At 44.5% G+C, this 17,278-nt stretch overlaps 1 protein-coding gene, 1 long non-coding RNA gene and 1 pseudogene across 6 annotated transcripts in view; 1 reads left to right on the top strand and 2 right to left on the bottom strand.

The window, feature by feature from the left end:
* The window catches only part of ptar1 (protein prenyltransferase alpha subunit repeat containing 1), a 94,524-nt gene that overhangs the window by 77,243 nt on the left and 3 nt on the right, over nt 1-17,278 (top strand). For all 4 annotated transcript variants that reach the window (XM_088375161.1, XM_088375159.1, XM_088375158.1 and 1 more), the window contains 2 exons: nt 10,776-11,116; nt 16,559-17,278. The exon at nt 16,559-17,278 is cut by the window's right edge and continues 3 nt beyond it. In XM_088375161.1, coding sequence (XP_088231287.1) covers nt 10,776-11,116; nt 16,559-16,910 — 693 coding nt within the window. In that variant the 3' untranslated portion in view covers nt 16,911-17,278. The remainder of the gene's footprint in view (nt 1-10,775; nt 11,117-16,558) is intronic.
* On the bottom strand, nt 919-6,535 carry LOC148398482 (uncharacterized; annotated as a pseudogene). Its single transcript, XR_015858465.1, has 2 exons — nt 4,273-6,535; nt 919-3,765 (listed from the first exon to the last, which is right to left on the bottom strand). The product of XR_015858465.1 is annotated as an uncharacterized LOC148398482 (transcript).
* On the bottom strand, nt 6,942-16,097 carry LOC148398481 (uncharacterized). The gene is made up of 3 exons (XR_015858466.1): nt 15,881-16,097; nt 7,887-8,220; nt 6,942-7,767 (listed from the first exon to the last, which is right to left on the bottom strand). It is a non-coding gene; the product is annotated as an uncharacterized LOC148398481 (long non-coding RNA).

The raw sequence follows: 17,278 nt of genomic DNA, 5'->3' as shown, positions 1-17,278 counted from the left end.
GCCCGGGTATGTTGTCTGGACCTGCAGCTTTCCTGGGGTTCACCTTGAGTAGGGTCCTCTTCACGTCCGCTGGGTCCAGTTGAAGTGTTGTGCTGTCTGGGTGTACTGGGGTTTTTGTGGGTGTTGTGGTGGTGTTTTCTTCAAACCGGCTGAAGAAGGTGTTGAGAGAGTTGAGGAAGTCTGTGTTGTCCTCACACGGTAGGGGGGATGGTTTGTAGTCTGTGACTGACTGGATGCCTTGCCACAGGCGTCTTGGGTCCTTTGTGTCTGTGAAGTGTGAGTTGATTTTTTGACCATATGCCCTCTGCGCTCCTGCACCACCAGACTCACCAAATGCTTCATACTCCAGGCTGTTAGAATCCTGAACTCACTCCCCTCTTCTGCGTAGCGTCCTGTACTTTTGGGCTATATTCTGACTGTCTGCTGTATGCACACTTGCTCGATTTTTGCTCCTCTTATTTATTATGTTATTTGTTTATTTATTATTTATTCATCAATCTCATTTATTCATTGTTTGTGCTTTCTTGTTCTTATTTTTTTGTGTTGTTTACTTGTATGTATATTGTGTACTATGTCTTGTCACCGTCGGACTGTGGAAATGTACCGTAATTGCCGGACTATAAACCGCACCGGATTATAAAACGCACCAGCTAAAATTAAGGGATATTTCATTTTTTTTCTTACATAAACCGCACCGGACTATAAGCCGCACGTGCACACAAGTTTTTTACAAAGAGAGACAGTACATAGAAAGCCTTTTTAACGTTTTAATAACATACTTGAACATGTCTTTCTAAACATTGCCTGTGACGCAGCAGTAGTACCGCAGCAACGCGGAAGTGTGCACGCGAGTTATTAGCAAAGAAAGACTGGACACAGAATTTTTTTTAAAGCTTTAATAACATGCCTTAACATTTCTTTCCAAACACTGCCTGTGACGTGGCAGTAATACCGCAGCAACACGGAAGTAACACAGCAAAGTCACTGAGACGCGGTGGTAACACAGCAGCAACACGGTAGCACAGCACTAACAGGGATGGTTAAAAATAACATACCAGTAAAAGTAAAAAAAGAGCCGTCTTCATCTTTCTCCTGTGCACTGAAACCATCGAAGTCTTCCTCCTTAGTGTCCGATTGGAATAGCGTTAGATATCCTTCGCCTCACACTTTCTCAGTCTTTCTTTTGTCGTTGATTTTATGCATTTCTTCGAATGTGAAGAGGGTCTGGTCATGCTAATCTTATTCATACACGAAGCGCTAAATTACATTAAACTAGCGAGCGACACGTATAGCTTAAAAGCGGCATCATATGCATTTCTTTTATCCCCCATAATGACGGTTTGTGTATAAAAGCTTCCTGTCTTTGTGTGAATGCGGGTGTGTGCGTGATGCCCGAGACGATCACGTCTTCTTCGGCGCATTATCTCTTCTTCGTCTGTCTCGCTCTTGCTTCCTGCTAGAGCGCCCCCTGGAGACCGGAGGCCGTAAAAATCCATACGTACGCTCCAGAGTAGATACAAGATAATGTCATCAACATCGACTGCCTTTGGCTTAAAAGCGGCATCATATGCATTTCTTTTGTCCCTCATGATGACGGTTTGTGTATAAAGGCTTCCTTTCAGTAATGTCCATCTTGATCGCGTTCTGCATGATGCGCGAAATGTAAACACAAACTAGCACGTCTTCTTCGGCGCATTATCTCTTCTTCGCCTGTCTCGCTCTTGCTTCCCGCTAGAGCGCCCCCTGAAGGCCAGAAGCCGTAAAAATCCATAAGTACGCCACGCCGCCGTTTAAGGTTCAAAGTAACCTTCTGAATAAAATGCATTAAAATTTCACATTTCATTACAACTTGTTTTTGGTGAGCAAAATGTCAGAAGAATTGAATTTAAATGCTGATTGATTGGGTTTTAATACAATGCAGATGGTCCAAACAGCGCCACTGCTTTGTGTAATCTCTAAGTAACATGGCAGAGTAAGAGAAAGGGTTTAGAGCACAGGTGTCAAACTCAAGGCCCGGGGGCCAGATACGGCCCGCCTCATCATTCTATGTGGCCCGTGAAGACTAATTGTGCATCAAATTCGTGTGTCATTAGTAGAATTGCAAATTGTCTTCACTTTTAATAATATCTTTTTTTTTTTAATATTTGACCAGTTTTTACTCGTCTGATTTGAAAACGAGTTATTTGTCAGTTTGTTTTGTAGCTTTTACTGTATATAATAGTGTTAAGAGTAAAAGTGATCAAGTCATCACAAAAATCACGATAAAAAATCGTATATAAGCCGCACCTGACTATAAGCCGCAGGGTCCAAAATTTTGGAAAAAAGTTGTGGTTTATAGTCCGGAAATTATGGTAATTTCGATTTCTTTATATATCTTGGCATGTGGAGATATTGACAATAAAGCGGACTTTGACTTTAATTATATTTAAGACAGACGGTCCTAAAATCTGAAAAAAATCTTTAACTAGTTTGCCTGGAAGTGGGTCGAGTAGTCAAGTTTCAAGTCAAAGAGTTCTTGAAGCGAGAGGTTAATTAATTGTTGGATAATAGCGGTTTTAAAGGCTGTTGGCATACTGCCAGAGGATTAATTATATTAGATTAATTACATTAATTATATTTAAGACAGATGGTCCTAAAAGCTGAAAAAATCATTTAAGTCGTTTGCCTGTAAGGCGTCCAATGTCTGTGAACTTGATGATGGGTCCTTGTGGGAGGTGTCGCAGTCGTGAGTGAACATGGTGTAGAGGATGGGGTTGAGGACATCCCTGTGGGGTGTGGGGTTTCTAGTGATGCTGACTGAAATCCTGTTGCCAATCCTGACAGACTGAGGCCTGCCAGTCAGAAAGTCCAGGAGCCAGTCACAGAGTTTGGGGTGGAGGTCAATTGTGGAGAGTTGTTGTTGTGTGGTCCTGCTGCTTTGCAGGGGTTCATTTTCCTCAGGGCTCTGCATACCTGGCTTGATGTGAACTGTTGCGACGGGGGAGGGGTGTCGAGTGGTCCAGGTGGGTGTGTTTCTCTATGTGCTGGGGTTGGAGGTCTCAAAGCGGGTGTGAAGCTGTTGAGGTCGTCTGGGAGGCTGTCAGTGGCGCTGATGGTGCTGACGGATGCCTTGTAGTCTGTGATGTGCCGGAGGCCCTGCTACACCCGCCCGGCGTCAGCCGTGGAATATAAGCTGTTGAGCTTCTCTCTGTACTGCTTCTTGGCTGCTGTGATGGCTTTTCTCAGCCCGTACTTTGCAGCTTTTTACCCTGCCTCGTTGTCTGATCTGAATGCAGGCAGCGAGCACACAGCATGTGATGTACCTGACTGTTTATCCGGGGCTTCTGGTTGGGGAACTTCCTCACTTTTTCCGTGGGCACGATGTTATCAACACAGATGGCAATCAGATGGCGTAGCTGATGTACCCGGTCACATAATCAGCATAATCCTGAACGTTGACCGAGGAATCCTTCATTGTGGCAGCATCCCTATAAACACATCCCAGTCTGTTTGAGCAAAACAGTCCTGCAAGATGCATTCAGCTTCTCTGGTGCAAAACTTTATGTTTGGTGGTGGGGTTTGATTGTTTCAGTCTTTGCTTGTATGCTGGGTACAGGAACAGTGAGATGTGGTCCGATTGTCCAAACTGGAGGAGTGGTGCTGCCCTGTATGCACTGCGTCTGTTGCTATACACGTGATCCAGGGTGTTCTTCTCACAGGTGAGGATGTTGATGTCTTGGTAGTATTTGGGGAACACAGTTCGAAGATTACACTGGTTGAAGTCTCCTGCAATGATGAAAACGACATCAGGATGAGCAGTCTCTACTGCGCTGATGACGTCATGGAGATTGCTGAGCGCTACTGTGGGGTTGGCTCATTGGGGGATGTAAACAGCGGCTAAAAACACAGCAGTTAATTCCCTCGGTAGGTAATGGGGACGGCTTTTCAGCAATAAAAACTCCACGTCTGGCGACCAGTGTCTATGAACAGTCCGTATGTCCCCACATCACGAGTTGTTAATAAGCACACACGCATCTCCATTCGCTGCAGTCCAGTCCCCTCGGTGTACGGAGTGGGTCTGTAGCTGAATGGCGCACTCTGGAACTTTGTTCGAAAGCCATGTTACGGTGAAAATCAGAGCACAGCACTTTCTTATTTCACGCTGAGATGCAATTCGTGCTCTCAGTTCGTCCAGTTTGTTGTCCAGAGACTGCATGTTGGCTAGCAGGAAGCTGGGTAGCGGTGGTCGGCTTGCGCGAGCTTTTAACTTAGCATGGAGCCCTCCCTTCTTACCTCACTTTCGACGCCGTCTTCGGAGCGCTCTTCTGGGGTCGGTGGGCTCACTCGAGGTCGGTGCGCCCGGGCCTTCCTGGGATTCGTGGGGGTCTTTGCGAGAGCGAACAATGAGTTGTAGCTCTGGTGGTATGAATCCTGTAAATCCAGGTTATTGTGCAGCCTGGCTATATCCAGCAGTCCCTGCTTGTTGTAGATTAGCAGTGCATGATATTTTGTGTACTGCAGAAAGAACAAGAACGACAAAGAAAAGAAGAAAAAGCCGGTATTCTAGAGCAGAGCTAGCAAACACGTCAGCCACGGGGGGTGCCATGTTCTTCTATCTTATATTTGAGGTTGCCAAGTCTCGTGATAACACCAGATCTAATCTATTTCCATTTTTATGCGTTGCCACTTGTATTGCCTGTATAAAACTGAATGTTTCGATTATTGTTGGAAACGCCATAGTAAGTGATTCTGCCGGTAGATTCAAATGAATATTAAAATCCCCTATGATTATTTCATTATCTGTATGGGTCACCAAGTAAGCCACGAATTCTAAAACTTCATCTAAGAAGCCAGAGCAAGCGCCAGGTGGACGGTAGATAACAGTGAGATAAAATGCCAACAAGTCTGTGGATCGGATAACAAGAACTTTAAAAGTTTTAAATGTGTTAATTGAGCCAGGGCTAAGTCTGAGATGAGTATCTGAGATAAGGGCTACACCCCCACCCTTCCTACGAACATGCGAGCTCACAAAGTTTGGAGGCAAGGCCTCATTAAACTGCAGCAATTCATTAGGTTTTAACCAGGTCTCGCAAAGACCAATCATGTTAAGATTATGGTCTCTAATGAGGTAATTAACTAGTCGCTAGCGCTTTCGAGGGGAATGATCTAATATTTATAAAATCGAGTTTGAGTCTAATTAGTTGAGAAGAGTTTGCACCCATCGGAGGATGTTTGAACGATATAAGAGTGACAGTGCGTTGTCTCGGCCTTTGAGATGTTTATTAATGCGGCGGAAGGAGACAGCCGTAGGAATTTAATAGTTAATATTCGGCACACAAATACTGTTATTAGGAGCGAGCACCATACCATTAATAGAAAGTGTGTCAGTGTACGTATGTTGTAGCACTATTCAAACTGTGATGCTCTAGTCTACACAAAGAGCTTTGTGCATGATGTGAGTCTAGTGTAGCGCTAGTTAACTTTAACTTAACAGACTCCAAACCTATCCTAATAGGTGGCCTACCCACCTGTGACCCGCCCTGCTCTAAAGTGGACTGTCATGAATGAATCAAAACAGTAATCTTTTCCTAGAAAGAGTGATGGTGCCTTCACGGTTAAGATGAAGGCTGTCCATCCTCAGAAGGTTGGGGCGGCCCCAGAAGGAAGACCAGTTTATTATCTACAAATTGCAATCCCTGATTCTTGCAGAAACCAGCCATCCACCGATTAAGTGAGAATAATCTGCTAAACCTCTCATCATTGCCTCTTGCTGGCAAAGGGGCCAGAGACATTTACTCGATGCCGACTCATCTTTCTGGCGAGATCACAAGTCCTTGCTACGTTTTTCTTTGTGATCTCTGATTGCCTCATCCTTGTATCATTAGAGCCGATGTGTATCACTATATTCGAGTAATGTGTGTTGTTGGTGTTATGCTGTTGATTAGACCAATTGCGAGCCAGCTCCCTAAGGTTAGATTCAATATCGGGTGCTTTGACTCCAGGGATACACTTTACTATGGCTGGATTTTTAAGCGAGATGTTGCGGGTAATGGACTCACCTATGACTAAAGTGCGACAGCCAGTAGACCGAGGTGGCTTGGGACGGCTATCCGTCTTAACAGGCTCGTCACTGTTAGCAAGCCACTTGGGGCTTATGCTAACTGGGCTCGTGGGCTGACTACAGCCCGCATTTGTGTCTGGCACATCTGCAGTTATCGGGTTGTTCTGCTCTAGCAGGCACGTCCCTCTAGCAGGCACAACCTCTTTAAAATGATGCAGGTGGTGCATGGATCTATACAAACCTGTTGATCTGAAGCCATACTTGCCATACATACATACAGGTAACTAACAACATTTAAGTGGCAAGAGCAGGATGTTATTGCCCAGTGATGTCTCTGAGAGGTATGAGTTCAACAGAGCGACAGCCTGGGGGAAGGAGCTGTGTCTGTGTCTGCTGGTTTTGGCGTACAGCGCTCTGTAACGCTGTCTGAAGAGGAGTAGTTCGAACAGACTGTGACCTGGGTGAGAAGGGTCTGCAGAGACGTTACTTGCACATTTCCTGGTCCTGGACAGTCAGAAGAATTGGTTAGATGGGAGGTTGGTCCCGATTATCTTTTCCGCAGTCCCGATTGTCTGTTGCAGTCTGTGCTTGTCTTGTTTGGTGGCCGATCCAAACCAGACCGTGATGGAGGTGCAAAGGATAGACTGGATGATGGCAATGTAGAAGGCCTTCAGCAGCTCCTGTGGCAGGTTGAACATACTGAGCTCTCTCAGAAAGTACAACCTCTGCTGGGCCTTCTTCCGGACAGAGTCTATGTGGCCGGTCCATTTCAGGTCCTGGGAGATTGTGGATCCCAGAAACTTGAAGGTGTCTGTGGTGGGAATAGGATTACTGAGGATGGTGAGGAGTGGGAGTGGCGAAGGGTCTCTCCTGAAGTCCACTGTCATCTCCACGGTCTTGAGCGGGTTCAGCTCCAGGTGGTTTTGGCTGCACCAGTGGACCAGCCGCTCCACCTCCTGTCTGTACACAGTCTCGTCACCATCCCGGATCAGTCCAATGAGAGCGGTGTCGTCCGCTTACTTCAGGAGCTTCACAAAAGAGTCGCCTGAGGAGCAATCATCGGTGTAGAGAGAGAAGAACAGTGGGGAAAGGATGCACCTCTGGGGGGCGCCAGTGCTGGTGGTCTGGGTGGCATATGTGATGGTCCCCAGCCTCACATGCTGTCTCCTGTCGGTCAGGATCCACTGACCGGTGGAGGCAGGCACCGCAAGCTGGATGAGCTTCTGGTGGAGGATGTCGGGAGCGATGGTGTTGTACGCCGAGCTGAAGTCCACAAACAGGATCCTGGCGTACGTCCCTGGGGTGTCCAGGTGGCGCAGGATGTAGCGCAGTCCCATGTTGACGGCATCGTCCACCGACCTGTTAGCCCGGTAGGCAAACTGCAGGGGGTCGAGCAGGGGGCCGTGATGTCCTTCAGGTAGCTCAACACTAGCCTCTCAAAGGATGTCATGACCTCAGATGTCAGGGCGACAGGTCTTGGTCATTCAAACCTGTGATGGCAGGCTTTTTGGCCACCGGTACGATCGTGGAGCTTTTGAAGCACAAGGGCACCTCACAGAGCTCCAGGGAACCGTTGAAGATCTGTGCAAAGGTGGGTGCCAGTTGTTCGGCACAGACTTTCAGGCAGGAGGGGGACACGCCCTCTGGGCCTGGTGCTGTCCTGACCTCTTGTCTCCAGAACATCTGACGCACCTCCTCCTCGCGGAACTGAAGTGCGAGCTCAGCTTCTGAAAGAGATAGAGTAGGTGATAATGATGATGGAGGTGTGAACAGGGGGGTTGTGCGGGGAAGTGTGTATGTTGATTGTGATGCAGGAGGTCCTGTTGTGTGGGTGGACCGTTCAAACCTGCAATGAAACTTGTTTAGCTTTAGTAGCCTAAATCCAGGCAGCTGCACGGCATGGTTGGGGACGAGTTTGGTAAGCCACAATTCGGTGAAGCACAGGGTGGTGGATCTGTTAACGTCCAGGTTCCTTGGGATGAGAAGCAGTAGTTTGTCCATCTTGTTCGCCAGGTGGCGGACATTTGCCAGATGAATTGATGGAAGGGAAGCACGGAACCCTCTCTGCCTCAGCTTCACAAGGCCTCCGGCGCGCTTGCCTCGCCGCCGTCTTCGTCATAGCTTGTAGAGCACCGCCGCTCCGGCTAAAATCTCCGTCAAACAGCCTGGGTCCGTGAAAACTGGAGAGAGAGTACCAGGAGAAGACTCTCCGATGATTAACAGTTCTTCTCTGCTAAAAGTGATCCAGCAGCAGAAGATGCAAAAAAACACACAAAATAACACAAAGTAGCAGAGAGCAGAATAGCAGAAGATAGGTGATATTTACAGTTAAGTTAAGCACATGCCACGTTTTAGACGCAAGGTAAGGCAAAGCAAGTTTATTTGTATAGCACTTTTCAGCAGCCAATTCAAAGTGCTTCACACAAGACATGAAGGCATCAAAGAAAAAGAAAACATTAAAAGCATCAAGGTACAGTTAAAAACCTTAAAAACAGTTGATTAAAATTAAAATCAGTAAAAATCAAATAAACCAGGAACGGAGTTACAGTGCAGTATAAATTAAGGTAATATCAGCCATAGGCCGCAGCAAACAAAGAATTCTTCAGTTCTGTCTTAAATACATTGAGAGTTACAGCAGACCTGCATGTCTCTGGGAGTTTGTTCCAAATATTTGGAGCATAGAAGCTGAACGCTGCTTCTCCCTGTTTGGTTCTGACTCTGGGAACAGAGAGCAGACCTGTGCCAGATGATCTGAGAGGTCTGGATGGTTCGTAAGGGATCAGGAGGTCAGAAATATACTTAGGTCCTAAACCAGGGGTCACCAACCTTTCTTAAACTGAGAGCTACTTCCTGGGTACTGATTAAGGCAAAGGGCTACCAGCTTGACACACACTTCTGAAATAGCCAATTTGCTGAATTTGGCTTTCACTATGTGTTATTATTGTCATTTCCAGTGCACACGTGTGATTTTAACAAGAATAGCAAAAATACAGTCAAACCTTGTTTGTTTTACCACAATCCGTTCCAGAAGGCGGTTCGAGAAGCGAATCAGTCAAATTCCGAATCTATTTTTCCCATTACAAATAATGGAAAAAAATTTAATCCGTTTCAAGACAAAAGAAACCCCCGCCTTTTTTCAAGCATTCTTTCATTTATGAATATTTGTCCTATCGTGTAAGTGCAGCGCACCGCCGAACGCGCAACCGTAGCGCGTCGCCCACCGCGCAACTGCACCGCGCTGGTCGCATTATTGTGACAGAGCTGTTGCTGAAATTTAGAAAATATTTTCGAAGTCCTGATGTACTTTCCAAAATTTAAGTGGACCTACGTGCGCAGGGAGCTTAATTTTGTCCGATCGCTCAACTGCAGCACACCGCCAGATGCGCAACAGTAGCGCGTCGCCGACCGCGCAACTGCGCCGCTCTGGTCGCATTATTGTGACAGAGCCGTCACTAAAATTTAGAAAATATTTTTAAAGTCCTGATGAACTTTCCAAAATTTAAGTAGACCTCAGTGCGCAGGGAGCTTAATTTGGTCCGATCGCGCACCCGCAGCGTGCCGGGCGCTCACTGTCGCATCGCTTTAAGAGCGTCTTTGTGTTTTAGGACGCCTTTACTGCTCCCACTTGCTTTCTTTGGAGGCATGATTAGGAGTTAATACAATCCTCAAAGTAACGAAAATACAATAACAACGGAGTCAGTCGGTATCGGGGCCGCTCAAAGTAACGAAAATACAATAACAACGGAGTCAGTCGGTATCGGGGCCGCGCGGTCGGGTTTTCTCGGGTCCTCCCGGCTCATCTCGCGAGGTTTGACCTCCGAATTTTGTTCGACAACCGAAGCATAAAAATCTTGAATTTTTTGTTCGAATTCCGATTTGTTCGAAAACCGAGGTTTGACTGTAAAATAAATAAATGCGGCTCACAGAGCCTTAATAAGCCAATAGAAGTATTTTAAAATTAATTCTTTGGCAGACAGGAAGCCAGTGTAAGGACCTCAGAACTGGAGTGATATGATCTTTTTTTTTAATTATTTATTTTCGTGAGAACTATAGCTTCACAAAGCATGGAAAGCTAAATTGTCTCACAAATTTACAGTTCAATCAGAACCAAACTGGCTCTGCGCTGAGGTTGTATAGAAAAAAAGATGTTTGTTTTATGGTGCTTGAAATTTACTTCCGGAGCTTCCACAATGAGGTCTGGATTTATTAGAGCTGAGTTATCTACTGCCTGGGTCGTGTGGATTTTGGGGACATCTCAGGCCAAACAAGAAGCAGGTGCCCAGGGGCAGAAGCAGCGACAATCTTGGTCAATGACCTGGCTGGCAGGGTTTCTTTTTTCTTGTATGGCGGCTTATAAAGGTCACCTAGTGATTAAAAAAAAAAAAATAATTAATGGTTAGGCGAGCGATCTGGCTATCACTCAATAGCAGGCAGGTGATTAAGTAAAAAAGATGACCCTGTCAACGTCATGTGTTCCAATATTGCGCCCTGCATGCAATGGTAAAAGGGGGGATTATTTTGGAAAATACAGGACTAGACACAAAAAAAATAGGAACACTAGCTATTGACCAAACTTTAAATAATCGCTCCCTTTCCCTATCAAGACCTCAATGTGGGATCTCCATGGGTACACTTTAAAGCTACTTAGATTGACAATTCAAAAGTATACCATTAACTGTGATCTGAAGGTAAATGTATTTTTATTCATAAGGCCATGTGTTTTGATCTCTTTAAGGTTTTCCAGGATGAGCTGTCCACAATGCGTCAATGGGTGTTAATGCATGTAACGGACCATAGTGGCTTTCACTACCGCCAATTCCTGCTCAAGGAGCTCATCGAAGACTTTTCTCAGCCCCCAGCTCCCAGCATATACTGCTCACCCCAACAACAGTCCATGCCTAGAAGCCGCTTCTTATCTTCCATCAATCCCCTGGCCAATGGGAAGCAGTTGGAAATCAATGCAGTGGATCAAGATGAGAGGGAGCTTGAACTGTTTGAGCTCTTTCACCAGGAGATAGAACTATGCTCAGACCTGATCCGGTCTTTTCCTGGACATGAGACCCTGTGGAGTCACAGGTGAGGATCCCAAGTGACAATTATATGAGATCAGGGCTTGACATTAACTTTTTTGCTCACCATCGATTGTGGCAAGTGATCCAATCATCCATTCATCTTTGACCGCTTATTTGGAGTCAGGTTGCGGAGACAGCAGTTTCAACAGGGAAGCCCAAACTCTTTCTCGCCAGTTACTTCGTGAAGCTCATCCCGAAGGAGCCCAAGGCGTTCCCAGGCCAGCCGGGAGACGTAGTCACTCCAGCGTGTCCCCGGGGCCTCCTTCCGGTGGGACATGCCCAAAACGCCTCACCAGAGAGGCGTGCAGGAGGCATCCTAATACCCGTGCCACCTCATCTGGCTCCTCTCAATGCGGAAGAGCAGCAGCTTAACTCTGAGTTTGTCCCGTTTTACCTAGCTTCTCACCCTATCGCTATGAGAAAGCCCGGACACTCTGCGGATGTCTCGGGATTCTTATTCTTTCAATCACAACACATACTAGCTTGTGACCATAGGTGAGGATAGGAAATTAGATTGAATGGTAAATCGAGAGCTTCGCCTTGTGGCCGAGTAAGAGCTGGAGATCACGGCTTGAAGAAGCCAACAGCACCAAATCGTCTGCAAAAAGCAAATATGCAATGCACAGGTTACCAAACCAAACTCCCTCAACACCCTTGACTGCACCTAGAAATGCTGTCCATTAAAGTATTGAACAGAATCGGTGACAAAGGGCAGCCTTGGCAGAGTCCAACCCTCACTGTAAACAAATCTGACTTACTGCTGGAAATGCTGACCAAACTCTTCTGCATCACAGCAGATGCTGCACCGATCCACCCATCTTACGCTCATTTGTGAGCACACTCACACCCAGCACTCCCTCCAAGAGAGTAGAGTCACTCACCGTTCCTTGACATTGAGAAGATGAGATGGCTTTGGGTTGTAATCAGGATGCCATCTGGACATCTTCCTGGTGAGGTGTTTGAGGCACGTCCCACCTGGAGGAAGCCCAGGGGATGACCCAGGACATGATGGAGAGACTATCTCCCTGTTGGCCTGAGAAGGCCTCAAAATCACCCTGGAAGAGCTGGATAAAGTGGCCAGGGAGTGGGAAGTCTGGTCTTCCCTGCTAAAGCGACTGCTACGATATAACTGTCCCCAGATAACCAGAAAGAAATTGAGGGACTGATTGAAGGATTAACTTGTTTTGTAACAATATTGTGTGCATTGGTGTGTAGCCATTTACAGTACCGTATTTTTCGGACTAAAAGTCGCGCCGGAATAAAGGTCGCATTAGGCATACAATGCACAATAATGTGAAAAAAAACATATACAAGTCACTCCGGAGTATAAGTCACATTTTGGGGGAAATTTCTTCGACAAAATCCAACACCAAGAACAGACATGAATGAGCAACAACAGGCTAAACGATAGGTATGCTAACTTGACATAAACACAAACTAAGAGCTGAGAACGGGCCTGACGTAACATTCAGAGTTATTCAAATAACTATTACATAAATAACACATTTATAAAACCATCTATGTCACTCCAATTCATTAAATCCATCGATCGTCCTTTATGTCAACAATGGCCGAGTGCGCGCAGCTGACGGCGGTTGCACTTCAAAATTTTCCACAGGCCCATATAACGTTATATAAATTATATATCAAATAACTATTATATAAGCAATGATATTATCAAACCATCTGTGTCACTCCAAATCATTAAAGCCATCGATCGTCCTTTATGTCAACAATGCCGGCCAGGTGCGCTTCAAAATATTCCTCAGGCCCATATAACGATATATAAATTAGATATCAAATAACTATTATATAAGCAATAATATTATCAAACCATCTGTCACTCCAAATCATTAAATCCATCGATCGAATTCGTCATCCTTTGACAACAACGCCACGCGTGCGCCCTGACGTCAGCCTTGTCGTTATTCCACAGATCTAATATATAACTATATTGTAGCGTTAACAAAGTACAAGGAAAGACGTGGGTTTGGTAAACGGTTCTTTATTTAACAAAACAAGAGTTCAACGAGCCAACAACTACTGAACTGTAACGATAAAAACATATACAAGTTGCTACACAAAATAAAATATATCAAATAATTACAACATAAATAGTTCACCGCCACACGTCCCCAAGCACCGGCGTCGGCTCCCAGGCGTGTGGCGGCGTGGACTTCCATCCCCGGAGGTGGCACTTCCAGCCACGGAGGTGGAAGAGAGCTCCATGGAATAGGACTGGCCGTGCGTAAAAGCCATGTCCGAGTTCCATCCACCGTCCCCGGACAGCAACCCGGCCGAGCGTCGGCCCCCAACTTCCATCCACGGAGGTGAAAGAGAGCTCCGTAGAGTAGGACCAGGCATGCGTAAAAGCCATAATAGTTTTTCAAACCTTCTGTGTCACTCCAAATCATTAAATCCTTCAAACTCTTCGTCCTCCGTGTCACTTACATACAAAGCCGCTAATGATGCCTTTAGTACATCTCCATCATCCCGTGATCGAATCTTCGTCCTTTATGTAAATAACCGCCACGCCGCTGACGTCACTTGACATTCAAATTACAGTAATCCCTTGCTACATCGCGGTTCGTTTATTGTGGTTTCACTTTTTTTTTTTTGGGAATTTGGAAAATTGTGAAAAAATTCACATAAGTCGCTCCTCAGTATAAGTCGCCCCCCAACATAAACGATGAAAAAAAAATGCGACTTATAGTCCAAAAAATACGGTATGCACGTAAATGTGAGAGTAAACTCAGTTTTTAGTCACAGCACCCAGTGCTATTTCTCTCCCTCAGGTTTGCCACCCACTAGCTGTTGAACAAACCGGATTCGGTTGAAGTTGGGAAATTGTGTAAAATGTAAATTAAAAAAAAAAAATACAATGATTTGAAAATCCTTTTCAACCTATATTCAATTGAATAGACTACAAAGACAACATATTTATCAGCGAGTGATCTCACAAATGCACTTCTGGAAGAAACAAGCGTCGGGAACCTATGGCTCACGAGCCAATATGGCTCTTTTGGTGACGTTATTGAAAAGAATACATTTGTACACTCAAAAAATCATTGGTCCTAATTAAAATACAAACTGGATTTGGTTGAAGTTGGGAAATTGTGTTAAATGTAAATAAAAACAAAATACAATGATTTGAAAATCCTTTTCAACCTATATTCAATTGAATACACTACAAAGACAACATATTTAATGCTAAAACTCTTAAACTTTTTTTCATTTTTCAAATAATAATTAACTTAGAATTTCATGGCTGTAACACGTGCAGTAGAAGTTGGGAAAGGGCATGTTTACCACTTCGTTACATCACCTTTCCTTTTAATAGCACTCAATAAACATTTTGGAAGAGAGGAGACTAATTCTCTTAGCTTCTCATGTGGAATTCTTTCCCATTCTTGCTTGATGAACCTCTTCAGTTGTTCAGCAGTCCAGGGTCTTCCCTGTCGTATTTTACGCTTCATAATGTGCCACACATTTTCAATGGGAGACAGGTCTGCACTGCAAGTGGGCCAGGGGAGAACCTGGACTCTCTTACTTCAAAGCCACACTGTTGTAACACGTGCAGAATGTGGTTTGGCATTATCTTGCTAAAATAAGCAGCGGCGTCCATGAAAAAGACGTTGCTTGGATGGCAACATATGTTGCTCCAAAATCTGTATGTACTTTTCAGCATTTATGTTGCCTTCACAGAAATGTAAGTCACCCGTGCCATGGGAACTAATGCACCCCCATACCATCACAGATGCTGGCTTTTGAACTTTGCGTTGATAACAGCCCGGATGGTCTGCTTCCTCTTTCGTTAGGAGGACACGACATCCAGCGTTTCCAAAAACAATTTGAAAAGTGGACTCATCAGACCACAAAACACTTTTTCATTGTGCATCAGTCAATTTTACATGAGTTCGGGCCCAGAGAACCCTGGGCTTGGATGTTTCTGGATGTTGTTCATAAACGGCTTTTGCTTTGCATGGTAGAGTTTTAACCCGCACTTACTGATGTAGTGACGAATTGTATTTACTGACAGTGGTTTTCTGAAGTTTTCCTGAGCCCATTTGGTGATATCCTTGACACACGTCGGTTTTTGAGGCAGTGCCGTCTGAGGGATCGAAGGTCACGGTGATTTATTCTTGGTTTCCGGCCGTGGCTCTTACGTGCAGTGATTTCACCAGATTCTCTGAACCTTTGGATGATATTATGGACCGTAGATGTTGAAATCCCTAAATCCCTTGCAATTTTGCTTTGAGAAATGTTGTTCTTAAACTGTTCAACTATTTTCTCACGCTGTTGTGGACAAAGTGGTGTACCTCGCCCCATCCTTGCTTGTGAATGACTGAGCATGTTTGGGGAGGCTCCTTTTATACCCAATCATGGTACCCACCTGTTCCCAATCAGCCTGATCACATATGAGATGTTCCAAATAGGTTTTTGATGAGCTTTCCTCAGCTTTCTCAGTATTCTTTGCCACCTTTCCCAACTTCTACCGGACATGTTGCAGCCATGAAATTCTAAGTTAATTATTATTTGGCATAAAACAATTAAGTTTAACAGTTTGAACATTAAATATGTTGTCTTTGTAGTGTATTCAATTGAATATGGGTTGAGATAGATTTTCAAATCGTTGTATTTTGGTTCTATTTACATTTTACACAATTTCCCAACTTCAATCGAATCTGGTTTGTATTTGTATGAGAACACCCCGGTACAAATTTGCATGCCAATCAATTCTTGCACCCACACCGAGATTAGTTGTTACCTGAGCCCTCAGCATGTATGAAGTCATCTTCAGTTTACAGGAGACGACAAATTAAATGTACAATAAAACTAACATTATATTAACCTTTTTCTGCTAAAATTAATAAAATAAGAACACTATCCTTTAAAGGCACACTCACATATTTCCTTAAATAATACATGCCTTTATGGTCTTTTGTGCACTCTCACTGCAGACAGTAGATCACAGACAGCCAGCACGCAGCACATTTTGTTACTCCGCGGAGGTGACTGAGTTCAGGATGCTTGCGGAATTTGATTGGTGGAGCCAATGTATATCCGCCCCGGATCTGCTGCTTTAACATAAACACACTTTTTTTTCCACCAATCGATCTGCTGACTACCTGCATGCCAAATTGTGCGTGGGCAGTAATCAATACGGATTTTTGATCAAAGACCAAAGTGGCTCGTTAGAATTATGGTGTCACAAACCACATCTGAAATTCATCCGCATCTGGCAGATTGGCAGATGTTTGTCAAGCCCTGTATAATATGTTGTCATTTTCAAGCATGCTTTAACAGCCCAGTTGAAACATAGCTGAACATAGCTGTCTTTTTTTTAATTGACCATTTTTTGAATTTTGTTACTGTAAGGATATTAAATGTGCATGATTTATTAAACCTACTTGATACTAAATATGTATATATTCCTGTACTCCAGACGTCATGTCTTCTATTTGTGGCACCAGTGGAGGTGGGAACACCAGCTTGTCTACTTCAACTCTAATGGAGGCACTGTCCTTCATAACATTGGTGATGCAGCCCAACTGAAGCCAGGTGCCCAAGGGTGTGGCGATCGGGGAGCTGGTGCAATAGAGGTAGATGGCATATTCTTGCCTGATCCTTGTAACAAGCGTCTTAAGAGGGGTGGCTATGAGTCAAACCTCCCCAGCTTGTCCTCAGAATGCACATTTCTGAGTGCTATTCTAGACAGACAGTGTAACCCTGAGCAAAGACACTTTGGCCTGGCATACAAAAAGTGGCTAGATTCTGTAATCAGTAAGGCGCTTTGAATAAAATAATTGGTGGACACAATCTTTTAAATAGTACCATTGAAGTTGACTTGTGGCAGTGCTGCTTTTAAGAACCAAGCATAGTGGAACAAAGATTCCGTCAAATTTTTGTTTATTTTCTCTCTCTTCACAATTATAAAATAGAACGGGTGTAGTTGTTTGTTCCTCCATTCCATATTATTTAAATTTTAAGCATCCCCCAGTGTCTCTTGTTTTGTCCATTTCAGTGTCTTACCCATTCTTTTTCCCTATATTGTTTCTATTTCTATTAATGTATCATGTGAAAGAAATGTTTATTAACATCTAACTGTGACATTTTGCTACATTCACTTTGCCATTTAACTTATGACCATATAAACATTTGATTC

The sequence above is a fragment of the Syngnathus floridae genome, chromosome 5, assembly GCF_059516105.1.
Source record: "Syngnathus floridae isolate MCC-2025c chromosome 5, RoL_Sflo_1.0, whole genome shotgun sequence".
NCBI classification, from domain to species: domain Eukaryota; kingdom Metazoa; phylum Chordata; class Actinopteri; order Syngnathiformes; family Syngnathidae; genus Syngnathus; species Syngnathus floridae.
This window is presented reverse-complemented; position numbering and strand designations above follow the sequence as displayed.